At 41.8% G+C, this 22931-nt stretch overlaps 5 protein-coding genes across 11 annotated transcripts; 2 read left to right on the top strand and 3 right to left on the bottom strand.

Annotated features, from left to right (window-relative positions):
- The first annotated feature begins 3227 nt into the window (after window positions 1–3227).
- LOC112884736 (transcription initiation factor IIA subunit 2) lies at window positions 3228–5545 on the top strand. Its single transcript, XM_025950271.1, has 4 exons — window positions 3228–3415; window positions 3581–3718; window positions 3836–3886; window positions 5102–5545. Exons 2-4 carry the CDS (start codon window positions 3590–3592, stop codon window positions 5240–5242), a joined length of 321 nt encoding a protein of 106 aa, XP_025806056.1. The 5' UTR covers window positions 3228–3415; window positions 3581–3589; the 3' UTR covers window positions 5243–5545.
- A 215-nt stretch (window positions 5546–5760) lies between these two features.
- LOC112884735 (protein PHOTOSYSTEM I ASSEMBLY 2, chloroplastic) lies at window positions 5761–7008 on the bottom strand. Its single transcript, XM_025950269.1, has 4 exons — window positions 6739–7008; window positions 6495–6557; window positions 6343–6389; window positions 5761–6206 (listed from the first exon to the last, which is right to left on the bottom strand). Exons 1-4 carry the CDS (start codon window positions 6895–6897, stop codon window positions 6119–6121), a joined length of 357 nt encoding a protein of 118 aa, XP_025806054.1. The 5' UTR covers window positions 6898–7008; the 3' UTR covers window positions 5761–6118.
- Window positions 7009–7187: 179 nt separating this feature from the next.
- LOC112884732 lies at window positions 7188–12640 on the top strand. Of its 3 annotated transcripts, XM_025950264.1 has the most exons (9): window positions 7188–7713; window positions 8281–8401; window positions 8503–8546; window positions 8990–9323; window positions 9396–9409; window positions 9543–10370; window positions 11208–11420; window positions 11733–11909; window positions 12333–12640. In XM_025950264.1, the coding sequence occupies exons 2-9, from the start codon at window positions 8281–8283 to the stop codon at window positions 12384–12386; spliced, it is 1785 nt and encodes a 594-aa protein (XP_025806049.1). In that variant the 5' UTR covers window positions 7188–7713; the 3' UTR covers window positions 12387–12640. The 3 variants fall into 3 exon arrangements, with proteins under 3 accessions (XP_025806049.1, XP_025806048.1, XP_025806047.1); XM_025950263.1 differs by having other exon boundaries at window positions 7189–7713; window positions 9002–9409; XM_025950262.1 differs by having other exon boundaries at window positions 7190–7713; window positions 8990–9409.
- A 296-nt stretch (window positions 12641–12936) lies between these two features.
- Window positions 12937–17043, bottom strand: LOC112884731 (MACPF domain-containing protein At4g24290-like). Of its 2 annotated transcripts, none has more exons than XM_025950259.1 (7): window positions 16255–17043; window positions 15888–16126; window positions 15377–15575; window positions 15036–15143; window positions 14756–14945; window positions 14181–14347; window positions 12937–13922 (listed from the first exon to the last, which is right to left on the bottom strand). In XM_025950259.1, exons 1-7 carry the CDS (start codon window positions 16519–16521, stop codon window positions 13224–13226), a joined length of 1869 nt encoding a protein of 622 aa, XP_025806044.1. In that variant the 5' UTR covers window positions 16522–17043; the 3' UTR covers window positions 12937–13223. The 2 variants fall into 2 exon arrangements, with proteins under 2 accessions (XP_025806044.1, XP_025806045.1); XM_025950260.1 differs by having other exon boundaries at window positions 15036–15104; window positions 16255–17036.
- A 407-nt stretch (window positions 17044–17450) lies between these two features.
- On the bottom strand, window positions 17451–22578 carry LOC112884733. Of its 4 annotated transcripts, none has more exons than XM_025950268.1 (8): window positions 22420–22578; window positions 22212–22339; window positions 19687–19939; window positions 19371–19597; window positions 19059–19129; window positions 18543–18648; window positions 17983–18115; window positions 17451–17870 (listed from the first exon to the last, which is right to left on the bottom strand). In XM_025950268.1, exons 4-8 carry the CDS (start codon window positions 19451–19453, stop codon window positions 17736–17738), a joined length of 528 nt encoding a protein of 175 aa, XP_025806053.1. In that variant the 5' UTR covers window positions 19454–19597; window positions 19687–19939; window positions 22212–22339; window positions 22420–22578; the 3' UTR covers window positions 17451–17735. The 4 variants fall into 4 exon arrangements, with proteins under 4 accessions (XP_025806053.1, XP_025806050.1, XP_025806052.1 ...); XM_025950265.1 differs by having other exon boundaries at window positions 19371–19488; XM_025950267.1 differs by having other exon boundaries at window positions 19371–19483.
- Window positions 22579–22931: the final 353 nt, after the last annotated feature.

Genomic DNA, 22931 nt, shown 5'->3' with positions numbered 1-22931 from the left:
TGAGAGTTTAAGAATCTAAATGGCATCCTAGAACAAGTTTAGGGACACGAAGATGCATTTTAAAAGTTTAGGGACCTGAGTGATACATCAGGACAAGTTCGAGGGTTTGAAAATGTATTTTAAGAGTTTGGGGACTTAGATGACTTATCAGGACAAGTTTATGGACCCTCCTTATATTTTACTCTATGAAATATAGAGGGAGCATACACATATCTATAACAACGCTGAAAATAAGAATGTTTGGAGGACCATGATGCAAATGTACCGTGTTAGTTGTTGTGTCAATTTTTTAAGGGGTGGATTTCCCTTTCTTGTGCTTCGAAGCATTATTCAATGCTGTTCGGCCGTTAAGTTGAGGAGCTTACACGGCAAGCCTGCCTGCTGAGCTGATGACTCGGCCTTGGGCAGCTGAATATTTTGCCCTTTGCATGGCGTGTTGGGCACTTTTATATATACGGTTAATTAGTTTTATTTTCATACTTCTCTGCAAGCAAGCAAACTTAACAGTGGACGCTTTCTGGACAGCTTGTTCGTGGCTTGTGGTTAAAAATTAAAACGGAGTTTCAGTGCCTGTTATCTGTTCATGTTGCATAATCATGTCGTCACAAGCTTGTTGTAAACGCTGATGGATTATTTATTTGTACATGCTAGACGAGTTAGGTGATGATAATCCGAAGTGATTATGCTACAGGGGTTAATCTAGTTGTGCTAATAGTAACATCGTCAGATTTTATATATCCACACACATACACATGCTCAAACACATCCAGCTGATCCTGATGGATGCTTGCGTTGTTCGTTGAGGTCGTCATCCGGTCATCAGCACATACACAGGTGTATAACTCGAACCACCGACCGAAAATTAATGCCTTTATGCCTCTCAGGTGCAAGTGCCAATCGTATGAATGCCAGTACTCATGCTGCTCTCTAGTAGTTTCAACTGTTGAGCTTAAGTTCAGGACGGCAAAAACAGCACTAGGTCCTCACAACCGCGGCGTTTTTCATCATGTCAAAGCTCGCTTCATGTGTTTAACATGAAAAATGTAAAAATTGTCGATGCATAGGATTGAGTAATCCTAATCAAACGAGGTAATGAATTTTTTTTAAAAAATCATGACATACTAATAGCAATCATACATTTGTATCCTAAGCACATGCACATTCCTTCGCATGACATTGTTAGGGCCAAACAACTAATTTACTTGGAAAAAAATAAATTAGTTCCTTGACCCTAACAAAAATTCGGCTTAGTTTTTTAGCCTCTTTTGGATTGAACTTGCTTATTTGGTCTAAAAATGAATTTTGTTTTGGTCCTTAGCCCTTCCGTTAGTTTGACAAGCTAACGGCGTTAAAAGCAACGCGAAATGACTCTTTTACCCCTGCCGTCAAATGAAACACTACGAAAGCGTACAGTGAAATCGTATAAGCATTTTAGGCTGCCTATTATCACTAATGAAAAAATAAGTTATAATTTTTCTACCAAAATAAGTTATAATTATTTTCTTGACTATAATACGCAGCCTAAAATACTTGTATGACTTTACTGTACGCTTTCGTATTGTTTCATTCGGTGGTCAGGGGTAAAAGAGTCATTTCACGTTGTTTTTAACATTGTTAGTTCGTCAAACTAACGAAGGACCGAGAATCAAAACGAAATTTATTTTAGGCCAAATAAGCAAGTTCAATCGAAAAAGCTAAGAAATTAAGCCGAACGTTTATTAGGATCAAGAAACTAATTTATGTTTTCTTTTTCTTACGTACCCATGCATGTGCATTATACTCGACCCTCACACGCCCATGTGGGCATAAGGTTGATAAGGAATACACTTTCATTATTATGGATGCAAGTTTTCTTTCCACTTGGTCATTAGATTGACCCAAAACACATCTAAATAAATTAATACATGTTCCAGTAAAGAAAATAAACTGAAGGAATGACCAAGAACCATTCATTGGTTACCCACCTCCATAAATATATTACAACTTATATTTATGATAGAAGGACGTAGTTGCTTTAAATAAAGCATCAATAATGCATATACTTACACAAAATTGTCCAATTTACATAAACATTTCTAATTTAAATATGCTTGTCTAGCACTATTTTTAAGAGGTACCCCTCTTAGATACCAAGGAACTATTGTAAAAGGAAAGTTAAAAGCTGTGAATGAAGGTGTAGTAAATAGTGCACAAACTATGAATTTGGACTTAAATTTAAGGTTGGCCTGTTTGCTTCGTCACCTAGTTATGATTAACTAATTTTATTATTTTATCTATTATATTAAAGAAAAGATAGGAGCATAAAAAAAGAAAGTGAGGTAAAGAAATATAACACATCACAAGTAGTTGATTATATCTGCTGACGTGCTAAGCATTCACGATTTATCTCTATCTTTTAGTAGGGCTATCTGAAAAGTTTGAGACTCAAGAGCTATTTAAATTTAACGTGCCAAAAACTCAATTCAAGCTGAGTTATACTAACAATCAAGTTGAGCTTGATCTAATCTGGAACTCGCAAGTTCGAACGATTCGATGAAGCTCGATTCCATGAAGTTCGAGTATTTCTATTTGCATAGTATATACATATACCTTACTACCTCTATTAAATTTTCAACCATCCAAAATTAAAATAATATAGCTGAGGTAGAGCTTTTGTTAGGTAGCGAGCTACTGTATCGCATAAGTAAAATAAACGCAAAATAATAAAGCTAAATATATCTACTTTTCTTTTTATTTATTTATTGAATTAAATTCATTTCTATACGTGCATCTTCCCATCTATCATCAATATTAGCATAGAGTACTTTAGTCTCAAAAAAGTTATTCTCGGCCTTGAATCGACGAAGCTCCTATTTGGTTCCTTAGGGCTGGGACTATTTTAAGCACTATCACATCAAATATTTGGATGTTAATTAGAAATATTAAATATAGACTAATGATAAAATAAATTCTAAAATCCTAGGCTTATTCGCGAGATGAGTTTATTAAGACTAATAAGTTCCTGATTAATCCATATGATGCTACAGTAAACATATACTAATTAAAGATTAATTAAATTTAATAGATTCATCCCGTGAATAAATTTAGACTTATGCAGTTAGTTTTATAATTAATTAATATTTACTATTTCTAATTAGCATCGAAAAGATTAAAATAAACTCAAGGCAATCAAATACCTCCGAAGGCTCGGGATGCTCCAGCTTGAGGTGGCAGGCTCGCTCGAGCTCGGCTCAGTGACAGCCCTCGGTCAGGGCTCAGGGCCTCAGGTTCGTCTATCTCCTCACTCTGTCCCTTTCCCTTCTCTCGGACTCTCTCCTCCCTTGTTCTTCCTTCCCTAGCGGCGACGACTGGGCGCGCGGCGGCGCTATTTGTCACGTCTTCGTCCAGCCGTTTGCCGGCGACGAGCATCCTCCAGGTATGCCCGCCCCTTCTCTTTTCTTCTGCTGTGCGAGACGGAGCACCCCAAACCCTAACAAAACTATTTGTATTCGGATCTGAATCCTATGCTGGGTCCGCCCCTGACCGAAAGGGGAACGGAAACTCTTCTTATCTTCTGACTGCGGTGTGCGTGCTCTTGCAGGCGGCGGCCATGGCTACCTTCGAGCTCTACCGGAGGTCCACCATCGGCATGTGCCTCACCGAGACGCTCGACGAGATGGTCTCCAGCGGCACCCTCAGCCCGGAGCTCGCCATTCAGGTCCTCGTCCAGTTTGACAAGGTGAAGCGCCCATCTCCTTGCGCGTTGATTATGTTTACTTTATTCCCTTTTGGTGCCTAATCTCCTACGGGAAACCTGTAACCCTGCTTGTCTGTGCCTCTGTGGATTTCGTTTTAGTCTATGACGGATGCTCTGGAGAACCAAGTGAAGAGCAAGGTTAACATCAAGGTATTTTATGCTCTAGTCATGTATATCGAGTAGATTTTCCATTGCACACAACTTAACTTGTTCGTTGGGTTGAGAGGGAACAACGAGTGTTCTTGCGTAGTTATATCCTTTGGAGGCATGATCAATATGTTCAATTTTCTAGGCGATTATATACCTTTATTTTGTCTCGTGTTGCAATTAGTCAGTTAGATTCTGTGCCCACATCTTGGTAGAGGCGTGACTTAAATAGACTCCTCCACATACTAAGGACTATACTCAGTATTCAGTATTGGTGATTTTAAAATTGTACTTGAAGCCTTGCATTTGATGTTCTGAGTTCTTGAGATTGCACAAAAAAGGGAACACTAGAATTTATGGAAAAGAATAGCAAATGATGGCAATGTGTGAATATGATATTTGGGCACAACCACGTGAGAGCCTTTTGGAGCTCATCTCATATGTGCCTTTTAGAGAACAATATGTGTTGCAATTGCAGATCATGTGTTGCTGGTGCCCCACTGTTTGAGCCTTTTAGACTTCAGCTGCCGCGCTGTCCCTGAATCTGTCCCTGCCGTTGTTTGTAGAATGTCCCAAGGTACAGCAGATTCCACAGGTGGAAAACTAGGTCAATCATACCTTTAACACATTTCCAAAATGACAAGCATAGGGCTTGTGCAACAGTCCTGGCATTTTTTTTTCTGTTCTCGATTGCTGCCCTGGCCAAGCTTCAGTCCATGCATTTTCTAACATGGATCGCTAAATTTTCTTGCTTGCAGTAGGCATTTCATGGATATAAATGGCAACCTTGTGTTGAACTGTTGATGGGCTTATCTGATAACATGCAGGAATTGCAATGCATGAGATCGTTCCTGCTGCATGTTGTGTGGTTATAATTGAGTGGATCTGAAAAAACCTTTTCTTCCTTCCCTAATGCCTCCATACTAGCCCTAAGCATTCCATCATGTTGGACGCAATCCTGAAGTCTATAATAGATATCTTATATTTAGTTGTTCTGGTGATTAAAGTTTCCCTTTATAAAAAAAAAGTTGTTTTGGTGATTACATGGGATGATATGATGGTTGAGATGTTTCCCAGCCTTAATACTAGCATTTTACCTCCAAGCTCCACAGTTCTAATTGGGCCGGGGGCTTCTCCTCATTTGGCATGTTTGTCATTGTGCTTGCATTGCACTGGCATCTTGTACAGTTGCTAATGCCTTGTCTCTTTTATTTGCAGGGCCATCTGCACACCTACAGGTTCTGCGACAATGTGTGGACCTTCATCTTGACGGACGCACAGTTCAAGAATGAGGAGACCACCGAGCAGGTGGGCAAGGTGAAAATTGTGGCCTGCGACTCCAAATTGCTGAGCCAATAGAGTGCCCTATGCTCGTGGTGGGGGTGGGGCTTGTCTGGGCACCAGAGTAGCTAGCAGTGCTCTCTTCAGCTGCTACTGTACCTGGCTCCTGCCCGCATTTGCATTGCTGTTAGTGATGTATCTTGTATACAATCTGCTGTTGTTGTACCACCAACCAGAGTATGTCGTGGTGTGGTATGACAGCAAGCAGCTCTAAACCCTTTTGTTTGAGTCGGTAGTGCATGTAACAATTTTCGTTGTCGCTTGAATTTGATATGTTGTTGATAATATGGTACTATAATTCATCAAATAACTTGGAAAGAATAGTGGTAGCAAGTTGACGTTTAATTTGTGTGGAATCGTCATGCTTTGCTCTAATTTGTGTGGAATCGTCATGCTTTGCTCGCCTACTGAAGAAGAGTTCATTCATTATTTTTGCTTCTGTATGAGCTTGTTCAACTCGTCTGTGACAGAAGACTAGATGAGCGACAGGGAGAAGGAAACCGAACCAGATTCAGATTGGCAATCAATCAGTAATGTTTTGCAACCGTCAATCCGGAAGCCTTTGCCAATGACATCCATCATACACTCCTCCACGTATATAAAAAAAAGCCGTATCTGTCCCTGTGCAGTCCATAGTATGGTTTTGCACTTCATGCGGTTTTGCATATATGCCAAGCGGCTTACAGACTTACAGTAAACAGTTTAACCAGGCTGATTTTGTATTTGTTCATCCTCATCTGGTCTGGCTATGAATGACACAACTGCTACTAGTGGTTGATAACGATTGAAGACTTGGCCAGATTGTAGTAAGTGGCGGTAGGGTAGAGCATTATTCAGTGTCTGAATGTGCAAGGCTGAATCTGAATGCATGGATGCCTGCTGGCACTTGTATCATCATCTCTCCCCTCTCTGCTCGGGTGTGAGGCCTCCTTTGCCACAGCTGGGGCAGCTCTTGAGCCCAAATCCTTGGCAGTCGAAGCACCTGAAGAAGACAAGCAGGATAAGCACATACATGACGGACCGACTCCTCTTAAATCCGGTATACGCATGAACCCCAACAAGATAAACGAGGGACATGCAGTAGAAATGCAGAATGCATAATGGTCGGGACTACCTACTTCCATCTCTCGAAAATGTTGCCATTCTTCTTGTTCTTGCCGGTCCCCTGCATCGCATCAGCCAATTCCATTTTTGCAGTGTCAGAGACGTCAAAAGGAAAAAAAAAATCAACGGCAGCATATCCATCGAACTCGATGATATGCAGGAGTACCTTGCACCCTGGGCATTCTACTGCACCCTTTCCTTTGCATGTCTTGCAACCTGCTGCAGATACCTGCAGGGGAAAGAACAAAAAAAGTCAGCCTCCGCATCTTCCAATCCAGACAGATGAGGAGAACAAGTAACTTCGAGTAGGTGTATGTAGGTAAAGAGCAGGGATTCGATTGAAGAAAATGATCATATGCAGTGAAGCTGACGGTGTGGATATGCTATGATGTCTGTGAAATCCGTGATACCATCGGCCTGATGGCTGCACGCCTGGATGCCATCGTCCTCCTGCAAAGCCTGGACGTGGGAGTCGCTTGCCATGCGACATCCGCAGCAGAACCTGTCGTCCTGCACCTCAAGCCGGTGACGACCAAGCTGCTGCTGGCAGCGGCAATGGCAAGCTCCATGGTAATCTAATTGTTTAACTTCAACAGCAAGCTCCGATCGGTCCTCTTTGGCCCTTCTGTGTGAGTTTGTATGGCCACCATATGATGAGGATAGGCTTCCATGGACCTGTCTGTCAGATACTCGGATATCATCTCAGCTCCTCTGACATCCAGGACTGCCGCCTTTCTTGCGTGCTGGGCCAAACTGGGCCTTGTGCACCTGCTTTGCTGTGCTGTGCTGGCTGGGCCTGTGCAACGTGCAAACAAAAAGAAACATGCGGCGTCTTCTCTCTCTCTCGGCCTTCTTTCCTAGCGGCGACGGACGACAGGGCGAGTGGCGCTGCCTCCGACGGGCGCTTCGCCGGCCGACAAGGCTATTTACGCCCCCCGGCCCCTCTCGGTAGAGCTTCAGCTCCTGCTCCTCATGCTGCTTCTCGAGGGGATCCACCGTAAAAAAATACAAGCCGCTTCACTGGAGGAGCAGAGGAAGCGCTTACAAGTGTTTTTACTGGAGGCTTGTAACAGAAAAAACATGCTCCTCACTGGGAACTCCCTTTGTTTCCCCACGTCACACCCATCTCTGGGCTCCGCATACCTGTGGCTCTGAAATCTCGCACGCGGAGGTGGCTAGGGTTTGGCGGCACTGGCCCGAGCCGCCCCTGCATCGCTTTTCGAGCCCATCGGGATCCTGATCTCCGTTGCCCCTCCCCTTCGCTTCCCTGCTCGCGTGATCTCAACGGCCACCTGTTGTCTTCACGTGGCCGCCGCCGGATCCTGGCGTCCTCCTTTCACCTCCCAGCGTGGAATTTGACTGCAAGCCGCCGATCACGGGAACCGGTATCCGATCCTGCCTGAGACCTGAGTCATCCATGCCTGTTACCTTCTCCTTTTGGCAGATCGCATCGACACTGCAAGTTCATGCTCAGATCTGTTCATATGCCATCATTTTTCATCCATGCCCAGACCTGCCATTTTTGGTTATTAAAGCTGATTGTATCGGTCAGGTCATGCTTGTGCAAATCCCCATGCAGTAGTTCCTGTTTGTAATCAACTTGCGCGGCAATGCATGAGTTTTGTTTGATCTTTTCTATCATCTGTAGCAAATTTGCAGAATTGCTTCCAGTTTGGTTTGTGGGTTCAATCATACCTGTAGTACTTGTCCCAATCGTTTCTTTTGCATATTGCCAAACGATTTAAGGAACTGCTTCTGCTCCACCAGAGGAGCTACTCCTTCAGAGGATTAGGAGCAGGAGCTCCACCAAAGGGGCCCTGACTTCAGCTTATGGAATATTAATATTTTGACCTTAAATGTTGCCCTTTGATCATTGAGAAATAGTAGCACAGTCTGGATTAGCCATTTTATTCATCAGTTCTCAGATTTACTTCTTGTATTTTGCTTGACAGATGCAGGAAGTTTTTGATCCACCAGAAATGGAAAGGGAAACAGAATCGAAATTTGGTACTTGTACTTCCATTAGGAAGGATGTGGTTTTCGAGCAAGATCCAGGTTCTTCATATCGATTATGTATGTGTCCTGGTCCTTTCCAAAGAAAACCAAATTCTAAATGAGCAAGTTCACGTTGGGCCTGTGTTTATTTTCCAGCCAATTCTGGTTTCATTCTGTAGGGGGCAATATGAAGTTTGAAGAAGATGGCCATTTGCTGTCTCAGGTAAAAAGGGATTTATCACGTGTGCTACATGCTTTCTCTTGATAACACTCGCCATTTTCTTTTTTTTACTTACAATACTACACCCTTATGATATCTTATTTAACCCTACATATTATGAACTGATAACCAATCAGAGATTTAAGTGTCAAATAATTCAGCAATAACACTGAATAAAACATATACCTAATTAGTTCTGAAATGGGTTTGGACATTTCAACTTGTTCACATGTGCTCAAAAGATTATTTTGTCTTATGAAAAACATAAACAACTACATTCACATGTGAAACATATATGTTTGCTTGTTGAATATGTTGCCTTAATAATTGCACTATCTGTGTCATATGTCCAGACTACTCGGGCACTGTGTGTCAAGACATGTATGTTTTTAATTCGATCATGCAATTGGGCCCATATTGAACTCCCTTTGACTCTATTTGAACAGTTCCCCTTGCAGGATTATCAAACACGGCCTATGGAGTCCAACTATGTTACTAACCTTAGATCACATGCATATTCTGAGGATCCGTTGCCACTGGGAAGAGAATGTCGTAGGCAGAAGTCACACCTTCCTATTTCAAGCTCTTCTTGGGAAAACTCTTCTGCATTAGAAGCAGCACCACCACCAAGTAGCCCAGACGCATTAGGGCATGCATTCGGGAAAATGACAACCAAAACCAACACCCTCAGTGCAAGGCCAGATTATCGTGCTTCATATCCTGCCACTGCTCCTCACATGAGAAAGCATACAGGAGAAGTTGAACTCGATTATGGTTTAGATCATTCTGATCATTGTTGCAGAAGATCAGACCGATTTACTGCCTTTTCAAGCCGCAATGGTCAATCTGTAGAACATTGCAGTGAGGTATATCCGTTGATCATTCTGACTATACTAAAATGGTGACTTATGTCTGTATTTTCTTAATCTGACGCATGTATATCAGTTAACCTTTTTCTATATGGAAATATTTCATCGTGACAAGTTCTTGTTGAAACAGCTGCTCGATTATGCCAGAGGCCCCCACTATGTAGATGGGATCAATCCTATTTCACATCAATGGTGCTTTGATGATGGAGGCCCTTCGGTACCAAGAGGGCTGCAGTATGGCGATGAGATCCCTTCTTTGTCTAGTAAGAAGCATAATGGGCTACCTTCACGCTCAAGCCAATGGCACTATGATCCTCAAACCCCATTGTTCTCAAGAAGACAGGAGTATGGTGATGAGATCCCGTCACTATCTCCAAATTGGCGTTACCGATATAAGATTCCTCTGCACTCTGGTCATTGGTGCCATGATGCTGAGGCACCTGCACGATCAAGGTACCGGCAAGGTGCTTCTCATTGGAATGGTCACTCAAGGCAAAATTTTGCCAGGATCAATACCAATGAGCAAGCCAAAGTTACCACAAGCAAACATGCTTTTATGAAACATAGGATGGTCAACAGAGTTGTAAACAGTAGTGTCCACTACAGGACCAATATGAAAGATAATCGGTGCAGAAATCCTGAGGATATAAAGGACCAAGTTCGTGGGCCAAGAGCAAGTAAATTGAATAATACTTCAGCTTCATCCAGTGTGAAAGATATTTCAAGTCCATTGGTCTGTAGGGATCAATTTAATACATCCGACTTTTCAGTTCAGTATAAACAGGCCAAGTTTTTCATGATAAAATCATATAGTGAAGACGATATTCATAAAGGTATCAAATACAACGTTTGGGCAAGTACAGCAAACGGGAACGATAAACTCGATGCTGCTTACCATGAAGCTCAAATTTTAATGAAAGAGAACGGGGAGAACTGTCCTGTGTTCCTATTCTTCTCGGTCAGTAAGGATCAAATTTTCCTTCTAATTATTTATCTTCCTGCCTGTTCATAACTGCACGAGTAAATGAGCTTATACTATCCTGCCTTGTATTTTTTGGGAGGTCAGTGGTCCTAATATCTGATAAAATCAATGTTTGAGCAAGATTGCTAAGTGCGATATCACTGCTTTTCTAAGAGGGGATTCAAGTGGTTTTGTCTTGAGCTACAAAGTTTTAGTTGAATGGTTGTAAATGACTTATGGTGATTTACAACCTTGGATCCAGCTCCAATAGACAAGCTGCTTCAGGGCTTTTTTCTTCTTTTGAATTTGCACCTTACTAAAGACTTCTTTAGATAAACATTGTTTCAGCCTCTTTGTTTTAGGATTTATTTTTTGCATAAACATATAACTCAAAAGGTTGTAATGAACATCTGATCATGGACACTTATTTGGTCAAGACATGCATGGTGATGCTTGATTCTTTATTACCTGTGTAATTTTAGGACTAATTTCCTCAAAATTGTCTTCAGGACTAATTAAAGGAAATATGATTGTAGTTGGCTATTTGCTACTTACTAGCATAAAGAAATTGATGCATGCTATATTTTGATGATTTTCTTGTGATTTCTGCTGTTTACTTGTTTGGTTTCTGAATTAACTGGTTCATTATTCAAATGTGCAGTTGATTTCCTTAGAGGACCGTTTTAACTTTTAACCTGATTCTGGCCCAGACAGCCTGCCATTAGAATAAGTGATGATCTTTTTAATTAAAAATGCATTTATTTAATCCAATGGATGTTATTTTCAAAGAAATTTGAATTTCAATTGGCATGTTCCTCATGTTTTCTTTTTCAGGTTAACACCAGCGGACAGTTTGTAGGGTTGGCTGAAATGTTAGGCCCTGTTGATTTCAAGAAGACCATGGATTTCTGGAAAGAAGATAAATGGAATGGCTTTTTCCCTATAATATGGCATATTATAAAGGATATTCCAAATCGTCTGTTCAGACATATAATTCTTGAACACAATGACAACAGACCAGTTACTTTTAGCAGGGACACTCAGGAGGTACCATCCGATATCTGCTCTAAGAAAAGAATAGGTTACAAATGAAATTATTTACTTTTATTAACTCATCATTGGAGGACATAGAAGCTAAGAACATCTGTTTTATTAAAGCAAAGTGAGTTCTTTGGTGATTCTACAGTAAAGGCATTAATGTATATGTTTTGAAGCAGGGTACTAGCAGGTTTAAAATAAATTCGTCTTAACATCTTCTCATTATGAACGCTCAAATAGACATAAAAAATTCTCATCGTTCGATTTGCTATAGCACAATTTTGGATAATTTTATCCATTATCATTTTTCTTGTTATGCAGATTGGGTTGGCGCAAGGTATGCAAATGTTGAAAATTTTCAAGGATCATCTTCAGGGAACATCAATTCTGGATGATTTTGATTTTTATGAAGAAAAAGATAATGCACGCCGTGCCCAAAAGGGTGGAAATTCAGAGTCAACACATCAAGCTAGATTTTCTGAAGACTTGGAGCCGATGGTATGTACATTTCTGTTTAGAGCTATGAACTGCTGCTTGGTAATATTTTCAAGAACAGGGACATGTCTTTTATTATATCCGGAGCGTCTTTGTTACCTGAAGTTATATATATGCCATGCATGTAGACGCTGGTAATCTAACCCAAAATAAAGAAATCAAGCATGCAGGTTCAACTCTGCTTGGAATCATCATGGAATTAGAGTTGATTGGTGCCAGGAATCTGATTTCTGCTGTGTTTGCATGCCATCTGTGTGCGCCACCTGCTGTAATACATAGTCTGCTTGGAATCATCATGGAATTAGAGTTGACCGGTGCCAGGAATCTGATTTCTGCTGTGTTTGCATGCCATCTGTGTGTGCCACCTGCTGTAATACATATATTTTGCTACATGCTAGTTTCTGATATGCTTGTTTGCATCTGTAGGGAAATTTGGAGGCACGCATGGAGAGCTGGAGTTTGTACGAGAATTGGGATTAATGCACAGATCACTGTACAAGTGGAATAAAGAGCATTATGAGTCAGTGAAGTAGCTGAAGGCACTGACGCTCCTTTGGAGAACAATTCCAACCGAAATTTGTCTATACGTGTCAGCTGAAACTGCTTTATTGTTATACAGTGTTTATGTAGAAGCATAGATGTATTGGTAAACACAGACGTGAAGAGATTTTAGCACTGGAGATTTCCTGAAACCGGGTCACTTCGATATTTCCTGAAATCTGGTTACTTGTCAATATGAGTTTTGAGCCTTGTTGCTTGTTACTCCTTTCTAATGATGAGCCATCGCCACTCGAGATAATCTTAGAGCCTGCTTTCGAACTGGGTACTTCACAGTTCGATCCCAGTATATATAGGACCGGTAAAATTTCCAATGTTCCAAATGCGACCATAGCTAGGGATATCCATTGTTGCAAAACAAAATCTTAGTCTGGCAAGGCTGTCACAACTACAGCAATTAGTGCTTCATTGTTGTTTTCGAAATGTTAGGAAAAGAATGTTGATCAAAAGAATGCCAGTGCACGCAGGACAATGGTTCAGAAAAGATAGGAGCAGAATAGCAAGTGCTATCTTCCCGCTGTTGCAAGTACATACATCATGCATATACAAAGAATGTTGTACACTTCACCCTCTGCAAAACAAATTGAACGCCCGATATTGAACTACAGACAGCACGCTCTGGTGAGAGAAATAGGCAGAATCAAAAGAGAAGCAATGTACATGTTGGAGAGCCTTCCTAAAACGTACATTGAAAACCTTTACTAGCATGCACCATCACCATATCATAAATTGCACATTAGCCTCTCCAGGTACTGAGTTTCAATTATGTTCATCAAGTGGATACTCATCATCAGGTACCATGGCTGTCAAGAGTGAGTACTTCACCCGCAGCGATAGCTTGCCCCTCTCGAGCTGCAGTTTTGCACCAGAGACCACCCAGTATCCCGGCATGTCCTGTGGTCCCCGCAACATTTCTGCTGTGTCCACAAACTTGAGCAGCTTTGGGGCCTGCACAGGCACAGGTGGACCGCCGGGGTACACAGCCGAATTGATGTTCACATCAGCTGCGCGAGGGGCAGGCTTCTGAGCCGCCGTGGAGAAATGTGTGCTAATGAGCGTCGAGATGAGCCCGGACTTCTGGCCCAGATTTGGTGATCCTTCCCATTCGGGATTCTTGACAAGTGCAGCATTGATGACTTTGGAGAAACGGATGCGGAGGAAGAGGATTTTCCTCAACCCATGGCTGCTCACATGTAACTGTGCCCCAGTAACGATTGAGGAGTCATCGTCAGACTCCACTGGTTTCGTGTAGACATGAGAGAAACGCTTCCAGGATCCAAATGGTTCGAAGTACTTGCTGTCATATGGTTCTGGAGTTCGGTGATTGTATGGGTCATCCTGAAGCTGCAGAATTTGAGGAAGCGAGCATAGATGCTGAAGATGGATAGCCAACATGTTGCTTTTCTTTCCCTCAAGATACAACCGCAGTCCAGTAACAGGTCTTTCACCCACATCAACCTGTATCAAATACCACAGCACATGTTACTTAAGGAAACAACACGAAGACAAATTCTCTTCAAAGTTCAAACACCAAAACCTTTTCAGTTAGTCTGTAACAACCGAAAAGGCAGATTCAATCAACAAACCATGGGAACATAAGTATAAACACACAAACTCTCTATGGCTACTTGCTTTTATAATCAATCTCATCATACAGATTCACAGTGCATAAAGTATAAACCAAAGAAGCTATGACGACCACATGAATACACATACCATACTAGTGCAGACATAGAGCCTCGGTCCCATGAAACTCAAGGGCAAGGATGCACTACTCTGTCTCTTCCTCTGAGGGCCAAGGGGGAGGTCACTGTACACAGGCGCCCACTGCCTTGGTAGCTGGAACTCCAAAAATTGGTGAAGTTCTTCAATGGGAGGCTTATCTGCGATAAATTGAATAAATCAGTTATCTGGTTTTTAGGACACTTCTATTTCGGCTGTTTCCAGTGACATTAAATAAACCTACTAGAAAATTCCTGTATTCCATAGCATATGGAATTCACCATCTGTTTTTCATAGACATTTGCAGTGTTTCAAGCACCTAGGAAGGCATACTATGCCATAATTACCAGCTATTTAGAGCACTTAGTGACACGCTAAACAAAAGGTACCTACAAACAATAAGGCAGTCCAAGGAAAGGAGAGTATGCATAGCACCATATCCACTGAAAAATGGTTTAGGCCTCCTCAATTACGTGATGCAGCAACTTCATAACATGACTAGCAAGCACCTTAGAAAATGAATTAACAAAAGGAATGCTCAGTCACATGAATTCTTGAATTGAACTTACAGCGTAGATACAGATTAATTGCGTGATTCAGAAACCCGCAGCCAGGTACTCCGTTCAACAATGAAGTAATAGGTAAAAAGGACATTGAGATGACATCAGGTTCTAACTGAACAGTGTTTATCCATTCACTGTGAGGCATCTCTTTGTCCCATTCCCTTCCACCTCTCCGCTTAACCACCACCACCAAGTCCTGAAACATATATATAAAAAAACTAAGTAATGTTGTATGAACAGGAAAACGTGTTAAGCATACTTCCTAGGGGGCAAAAAGAATCAATACCTCCTTCGAGCAGTAAGAACTTGATGGGCTTGATTCCACAAATCTTAGTCGTTGCTCTCTTGCATCATTCTGTACAGGATGTTGCATCAAATTATTGAAAACATGCCTCTAAAATATAAGTTAAAATTGATCAGCATGCAGTTTTCACATACTTAAGAGGATCATTTACCAATACTTCAATTTAAATATTTAATAGTAAGGTTTAACAGAAGATTTTTGTATATTTTTTCATGCTGATTACTTGAAATTCAGCTTCAAATGCACCCCACACACACAAAAAAAAAATCTCCTAATAGAAACAAAGGGGCAAAAACCACAGAAAATGCAGAGTAGGAAAACACCTTATCCTTCCCATATGCAGCCTTGGTATTCATATCATGCTCGTTTGCATCCAGAAATCTCCTGTCTGACATGTCCTTAAGTCGTTTCTGAACAGCAGCTGGTTGCAAGCTTGATGAATGCTGTTGTTTCAGATAAATAACATCTTTCCCTCCCATTTTTATACCAACAACTATGTGAGTTCCAAACTTATCAATGAACCTGAAAATTGAAGCAACCAGAATCAAAGTTGAAGAACAAAATCAATTCATATCTTTCTTAGTAATGACCAACCATACTATATTGACAAACTCAAAAGAGGGAAGCGTGTGTAGGCAATGCAGCATTCATCAATCTGACGAGATAAACAAGGGACAACAGTAGCACTAAGTTAGAATTAAAATTGCTACTCCAGCCTACCAGGTCTCCAATAATATGGGTCGCTTGACAAAGAATCTAAGCTGCTATAACTTTTTACAGCAGAAATTATCACAGATTGGTCTTATGGCAGCACACAAGAATAAGTTGTCTAACCTTGCCAGAGCAGCAGGATCCCAGGTTGAAGGCACTGCTTGAGTAACATGATCATGCAGTAGAATACGAGACTTGGACAGCGCAACTGTATATAGCGAAATGTACCAGCCATCAAAAGCAAGCGACTTGGTGCCAGCCGCATCTTTCTGCCAGCAGCCAGAAAAATCAAACATGCTATTGAACATGCCGGATGGAATTTTCCCAGTCAACGAAAGCTCCCGGTTGAACTGTTCAGACATCTGCAAGAATACATTTATTGGCTCAAAACTAGCAACTAAGCATCTAACAAACTAACGACAGTAGATTAGAACAACCCACTCATAATAGCAAACAGCTGGAGCTGCATACGCAAAGTAAAGGGAGGGACCTGCTGGAAGGAAAGGACATCGGAGCGGAAGCGCGTCCGCTCACCCTTGTCGCACTTGATGGACTTGGGGACGGCGGCGACCTTGATCCCGCCGGGGAGCACGACGTCCTGGACCTCATCGCGGCTGAGGTCAATGAGGCGCGCGTCCGGGTCCGCGAGCCTGCCCTTGCAGTACTTGAGGCGGACGTCCGAGACAACGTCGTAGCCGCGGCCGATGGCCGCTATGGCCGCCTCCGCGGCGCCCTGAGCCGAGGCCTTAAGCGCCATTACCGACCATCAGACAGCGGGGAAACCCTAAGAGGAATGCTGCCGACTCTTCGACTGCCTCGATCTTGAGGAGCTCGGAGCAGCTCCGAGCGGCCAAAGACTAGAATTTGAAGAAGCCCCGCCCTCTTGGCTAGCTCGGCTACGGGGATTCAGAGGCCGAGACGACGGAGGAAGCTCTGGAAGATTTCTGCAGCACGCGCTTCTTGCAACCTTCAGAGGCGACTTGTGGATTAGAAGCGGGTAGCTGAATGGAACTCAGCGGCCGAGCAGGGCGAGCTCGATGCAATTCAGCGAACCCTGAGCTGAAAAGTTGAGGATGCGTGAACCGATTTCGCGCGCAGGAGCAGATTGCGGCGGGATTGCGGTTGGAATTTGGCGGCGGCGACGCGGAAGAGAGGAGAGAGAGGAGGGAGGGGGTGCGTGTGGCAGCAGGACAAGCAATAAAGTTTGGCCGGCCCGCGCTGTCCTCTTGCTCTTCATCCTTCCCATCCATCTGGTTTGGGATTTGTTGGGGTCAAAGACACACAGTCAGACGCAGGGGTTGGTTGGTCATCACCCAGTCACACCTTTTTTCCTTCCTTTCTCTCGGATCTTTGGCGCCTTTTGTGCTGTTTTTTAGCTAGAGAACTTGTCAAAGATGTCACCTTTCCGTTTGGTTTTATTTTGTTTCCAATGCTAAATTGCTGTTCCTGCAAGTTGGAAACTTGGAACTGCCGACTTGTTTTCACGTGCTGCTCGCTGGTTTTTGAGCTTGATATGCGGTTCCCTGCTTCCTTTTCCTTCTTTATTATTGTGGACTCCATTTAGAGCGCAAGAACTTTCAATGAGATGTTTGTTACTTCTTCTGAATTCCTACCAACAAACATGTACAGTACAGTGCCTACGGAAAATTTAGCTGACCCGGCCCACGGCTGCAGCACATTATTGTGGACTCCATCACAGTGCTCCCATGGCCCTGGTGCTTCCAAACTTTATTTATCCAGACTTTGCAAATTCAGAAATGCACATTTCAGATCTCACTATATGATCATGAAGCCAGCATACAGAACTACAGAGTATATAACACATGCCTATCAGCTCAAGGTCTAATTATTTGCCAGTGCCTGGGATGGATGGCCGAGCAACATGATGCCGGAACCCATCTCAACCCGCTGGTATAACAAAGAATCGGTTGTACACACACAGCTTCAGGAGCATTGGGCATGCCATGCTAGTTACACTGCCTTTATTGGTGTCCTCGGGCTTGAAGGAATGCCGCCAAACCTATCCACCAGGACCTTGAAACATGGGACCGAGACCATGTACAACACGCCCAGTACAAATGGTGCAGCAATCAGCCATCCTAGCATCTGTTATCAACAATGGCAGTGCTCCTATGTCAGTGTCGCTACAAACAAATAGTAAAGCAAGTGCTCCTATACTATGAACTTAGAGGTGATGGCTGATAAGCTGTTCACTAACCGCATGGACGATGCTCAGCAGCACATCCTTTGAGGCATGGCCGGTGAGGACGTTCTTCAACGCATCAGCAGTCAAGGGGAAGTGCCCACTGCCCGTGATTGCTTCTCCCAAACGCAGGAAAGGGATGATCAAGCTGCGCCAAATGAAATCAGAAATTAGCACTGCCAAACACACCAAGACCAGTCTGGAAAAAGAAATCATGGGGTAGCTACAAATCAAATAAAAAGTGACAAATCTACACTGTGGTACTTCGTATATTTACATCCGAAATATATATCCCAATGGAAGTGTAAAGCCAGGCTAAATAGATGATTGATCCAGCACAAAATTTGATTGTGCATCCAGTTATTAAACTCAAAAGAGTCTAACAAAATGCTGGGGACCTCTATAGTATGACAGTAATAACTGATTTCAGATGTCTGATGCTCCGAGTAAAGAAGCAGGTACAGCAATGCTAGATTGTCTCTTGAATCAGTCACTAGCCTACTATTTACAAGGCAAGGTTGATGTATGCAATGATCTTGTAAGGAATCAAATGACAGGAGAGCGACTGTGTGTACCTTAGCTCAAGAGGAGTGGCGGCCAAATTTAGAACCATAACAGTAACGGCATTGCAACGGCTTCCCAACATTGCTACAGCAACACCGCCAAGAATAACAGTGGTCCCTGCAATAACAGAAGACGCAGGAGATAAATGATGATGCTTTGAGGAAAATATGATAGGATCGCTGATCAATGTAATAATGCCTATTGTTGCGCAAGCAAAGTGATACGTGCCAAAAAGTTTCAGTTGCAGGATCCGTGGATGCATGATTAAGCATCGGTACAATTCAAAACTTGTGAAATTTTTGGACTCCACTCATTAGTCATTTCATGTCATACTTATAGGTGCTCCAAATCAAAGGTTTTTTCCCTTCTTTTGGATACTGCTAAAATGATGGTTGGGGTGAACCAAGAACATGAAAACTGTTGACAGGGTACTGGCACCAAACTAGAGGAAACTTGAGAGATGACCAGTATGGATCACCTTTTCAGTTGTACGAGAAGAAATTAATGCAGGTTGAGAAGCTCCTTACCGCATATTGGAAAGATTCCAATGGTGACTCCAAGGGCAGCAGAGAAGGCCAGTTGCTTGGGTTCTGCTCCCCTGCACGGCATTCCAACAGAAGCATGTGAAGAACATCAAGAGCGGGTGAAATGGATGCAGAGACCATAGGGACATTTCGAAACTGAAATAAATTGAAAAGCGGTGGCAAACGAAATGGATGCAAGCACAGGTATTTTTATTCAGGTAGCTGCTCCACTGGAGGATGCATTAGCTATGGCAACTGAATAAGTGAAAGAGGTGAAAGAGGCAGGGCAGCAGGTGTAGAGGGATAGTAGAATACCTTCTGATGACCTGCAGGACGGGATCAACAATCTTGCTCTGGAGCCATGGCAGGACGCCAGTCCTGGTGAGAAAAGACCCCATTTGATTAAGCTGGGGGCATCCCCTGTTCGCCTGCTCTGTGGGGGGTCAGGTCAGGGGCGGACCCAGCATAGGTCATGGGTGTACACATGTAACACCCGATAATTTTTGCAAAAGAAATCGAAGTTCGTAGGTAATATATTGTAACTGGATTCAGATCCGAATACAAATAGTTTTGTTAGGGTTTGGGGTGCTCCGTCTCGCACAGCAGAAGGAAAGAGAAGGGGCGGGCATACCTGGAGGATGCGCTCGTCGCCGGCAAAGGGCTGGACGAAGACGTAACAAATGGCGCCGCTGCTCGCCCAGTCGTCGCCGCCAGGGAAGGAAGAGCGGAGAAGGGAGGAGAGAGTCCGAGAGAAGGGAAAGGTTCAAGAAACAGAGGGAGGAGATGAACCTGACCCCTGCTGAGCCCTGAGCGGGAGGGCTGTCAATGAGCCGAGCTCGAGCGAGCCTGCCACTGGAGCATCCCGAGCCGAGGTCGATGTGATTCTGAGGCCGAGATGTTGTTAATCTTTTTTATCACAACAAAGCGACTCCACGCCAGCAATATTAATAATAGGTAGAAAGACGTTTAATACGATTAATGAATGAAAAGAGAAATATATCTAAGCATTTAACTTTATTATTTTATATCTATTTTAGTTTGCGTGACACAAGAGCTCGCTAGCTAGCGGAAGGTTCAAGCCTCCAGATATATTATTTTAATTTTAGATGGTTGGAAATTTAATAAAAGTAGCAGGGTGCATGTATATACCATGCAAACAGAAATACTTGGACTTCATCGAATAACTCGATCTCGGATCGATGGAGCTTGCGATTTCCAGATTAGGTCCAAGTTCAGCTTAATTCCTAATATAACTCAATTTGAATTGAGGTTTTAGCCAATCAAATTTAAATAGCTCAAGAGTCGTGAGCTTTTCCAGAAGCCCTACTAAGGGATAGGGTGAACCGTAAATGCTCAACAATGCAGCAGGTATAAATTAACTAGTTATGATGCATTTTATTTATTTACTTTTTTTCTCTTTTTATACTTCTATATTTTATTTTCAATATAATAAATAAAATAATAAAATTAGTTTATCATATTTAATAATGCTCTATTTAGCTACATAAAACATGTTATACCAATTAAATTGGGCTCTCCTCTAATCATTATCGTAATGAGCCAAATTTTTCAATATTAGGTTTTGGTCCAAATCTTACACAGGTATATATAACATAAAACTTTAGCGAATAAGATGAAAAAAATATTCCATACAAATACTAATAAGGTGATATATCTACAAAATATATATCTAACAATCAAGTTAAGGAACCATCTATCTTCTCTAACTCGACTTTAAATGATAGCTTAAAACATACGATTAAGAAGACTAAGAAAAATAATTATACGATGGTCAAATCAATCGTCTGATTTAGTGCTTATAATAGATTATGCTTCGACTAATGGTATCCAAAATATTGAAAAGGTTAACATCTTACGATCCACCATTTGAAACATCTTGTTAGTATTGATCCTTTTTAGTGTTTTGCAATAAAATGAATGTGTTTTTAAAACGGAATATAGAAAGTTATATTACATTACTTTTTATCATATAATTTCATTAATTACTGGCTTCTAACATTTCAAATAATATCTCTACCTATTTTTAAAGAACGTATTGTTTTCTAAGCTCGTTATTAATTTTGGTCATGAAACTTCTTATAATATATAAAATTGAAAGTGGATGGAGTTTGTATCTAGATTGTAAGTCCCTGCGACTTGGAATCGGAATCGAGGCCGTCTTATCTTCTTTATAGACAGATGATTAGTAAGAGTGGAAGGAAAAATGTGTCAGCAGAATGAAATAGAGCGTGCCACTGACGCGGAGGCAGCCTCCATGAGGTAACCATGCTTCGAAAGGTAACCACACAAGAAAGCCGACGACAACATCGGCGTAGCGAATAATTGGTGAGCAAAAGAAGGGTTGGCTTGCTCATCAGACCATAGTGTCGAGACAAACCATATATGCTAATATGGTAGGCACCCTCATCGTTGCTAAGCTCAAGGTCGCGACGGCCAGCATCATGAATGATGATGCATGGTATGTATAAAAGTGTTAAGAAGTACTAGAGGTCAAAATTTTATTTGAAAGAATTTTAAATGAGATATTTTTATGTGAAATTTAATTATGTCATGATGATATTTAAGTAGATAAGGTTAATAAATGCTTCATGGTATCACTTGCAGTAACGCCCAGGCACATTTGCCAATGTTAGAAAATATACCCCGCAACATTTCAAGTCATACAGTGGAGAAAAAATCATATTGATAGATATTTTATGTGCTAGCTATGTAACAACTAACATAATATATAAATAAAGTACTAGACGACCATACACAACAAGACATGTGAAATCTTTATTATCTAGTCTTAAAAAGTTATTGCCTAATGAGGGATGGAATATATTGAAGCATACTGAACTTCAGATAGAATCAACATGAGAAAAAACAACCTAGAAGCTCTGTAAAAGGAGAAGATTCGAAAGAATAATACACGCTATATACAATATATATATTGAACTGTATATTTTATTTCTAAAATACCTTATTTTCAAATTTAAATGATCATATCATAACCATGTAAATAAATAATATTTATGTAATGATGCACAAAAGTTATAAGAAAAATAACCATTTAATTTATGTTTCAAACTGGTCATAATAACTTTTATTTAGAATATGATGAAGTATAAAAATAATTTTAAAGATTATGTACACCTGATATTTTTAAAGTCTAGGTTTGTCACTGGATCAGGTTCAATTGAGGGAGGCGAGCAGCCCCAGACATGGGCGAGACAGCTCGAATGGAAAGCACTCCACCACGCAGCAAAATCCGTGGCAACAACCTGGATTCCACGGCAAAAAAAAAAGGAAGCCTTTGAGTTTGAGTTGGGGACTCGGAGAAAGGGAAGCAAGCTATCCTTACCAACAATAGATGGCAAAAGAAACCGGCGGCGGACGCCTCCGGCGATGGACGCACAGAACGGGAGTGGAAGGAGGAGATGGAAGGAAGAGAGGACGAGGATGAGTGGAATAAAGGGAGAGCCTCTGGAATAGATCTGGTCATAGCAACCAAAAGTTGCGGGGAAAGGAACGTCGAGTAGAGTGAACATCCTGCAAACAAATTATAAAAACGAAAAATGGAAAATTGTGCTCTGCAGTTTGAACTTTAGAAGATGTCACCCCACCGTCCACTCTTTCCAGACAATTAGCAGACAACACGTGTACGCAGTCATGTTTGAACGACGACGTCATGTTCATTAATGGCTTTGGTTTTCTACATGTAAAAGTATGGTTTTTTAGACCACAAGGAAGGATGGTTGAAATAAGAAAAGGCATGTGTTTTATTTTAGCATCAGCATCTTTCCATAATTTTGCTATTGGTGATACAGTGGCTAATATGGACTTTCTGCCCTTATTAAATTGAAGAAGGGGGGA

Source organism: Panicum hallii, chromosome 3 (genome assembly GCF_002211085.1).
Source record: "Panicum hallii strain FIL2 chromosome 3, PHallii_v3.1, whole genome shotgun sequence".
NCBI lineage: Eukaryota > Viridiplantae > Streptophyta > Magnoliopsida > Poales > Poaceae > Panicum > Panicum hallii.
The sequence above is the reverse complement of the archived record's forward strand: the minus strand, read 5'-3'. Positions and strand labels throughout refer to the sequence as shown.

Bases quoted from the DNA above. Each gene is read 5' to 3' on its own strand.
- LOC112884736 (XM_025950271.1), top strand. From the start codon at position 3,590: ATGGCTACCTTCGAGCTCTACCGGAGGTCCACCATCGGCATGTGCCTC. The intron at 3,719-3,835 runs GTGAAGCGCCCA...ATTTCGTTTTAG, and splicing joins TCCTCGTCCAGTTTGACAAG to TCTATGACGGATGCTCTGGA. The intron at 3,887-5,101 runs GTATTTTATGCT...TTTTATTTGCAG, and splicing joins AGAGCAAGGTTAACATCAAG to GGCCATCTGCACACCTACAG.
- LOC112884735 (XM_025950269.1), bottom strand. From the start codon at position 6,897: ATGGAGCTTGCCATTGCCGCTGCCAGCAGCAGCTTGGTCGTCACCGGC. The intron at 6,558-6,738 runs GTATCACGGATT...TTTCCCCTGCAG, and splicing joins GTGCAGCCATCAGGCCGATG to GTATCTGCAGCAGGTTGCAA. The intron at 6,390-6,494 runs GTACTCCTGCAT...GATGCGATGCAG, and splicing joins TAGAATGCCCAGGGTGCAAG to GGGACCGGCAAGAACAAGAA.
- LOC112884732 (XM_025950262.1), top strand. From the start codon at position 8,281: ATGCAGGAAGTTTTTGATCCACCAGAAATGGAAAGGGAAACAGAATCG. The intron at 10,371-11,207 runs GTCAGTAAGGAT...TTTCTTTTTCAG, and splicing joins CTGTGTTCCTATTCTTCTCG to GTTAACACCAGCGGACAGTT. The intron at 11,421-11,732 runs GTACCATCCGAT...CTTGTTATGCAG, and splicing joins TTAGCAGGGACACTCAGGAG to ATTGGGTTGGCGCAAGGTAT.
- LOC112884731 (XM_025950259.1), bottom strand. From the start codon at position 16,521: ATGGCGCTTAAGGCCTCGGCTCAGGGCGCCGCGGAGGCGGCCATAGCG. The intron at 14,348-14,755 runs GTAAGTTCAATT...AATTTATCGCAG, and splicing joins AATTAATCTGTATCTACGCT to ATAAGCCTCCCATTGAAGAA. The intron at 13,923-14,180 runs GTATGTGTATTC...TATTTGATACAG, and splicing joins TCTATGTCTGCACTAGTATG to GTTGATGTGGGTGAAAGACC.
- LOC112884733 (XM_025950268.1), bottom strand. From the start codon at position 19,453: ATGGGGTCTTTTCTCACCAGGACTGGCGTCCTGCCATGGCTCCAGAGC. The intron at 18,649-19,058 runs GTAAGGAGCTTC...CTGTTATTGCAG, and splicing joins TGGAATCTTTCCAATATGCG to GGACCACTGTTATTCTTGGC. The intron at 18,116-18,542 runs GTACACACAGTC...CATTTGGCGCAG, and splicing joins GCCACTCCTCTTGAGCTAAG to CTTGATCATCCCTTTCCTGC.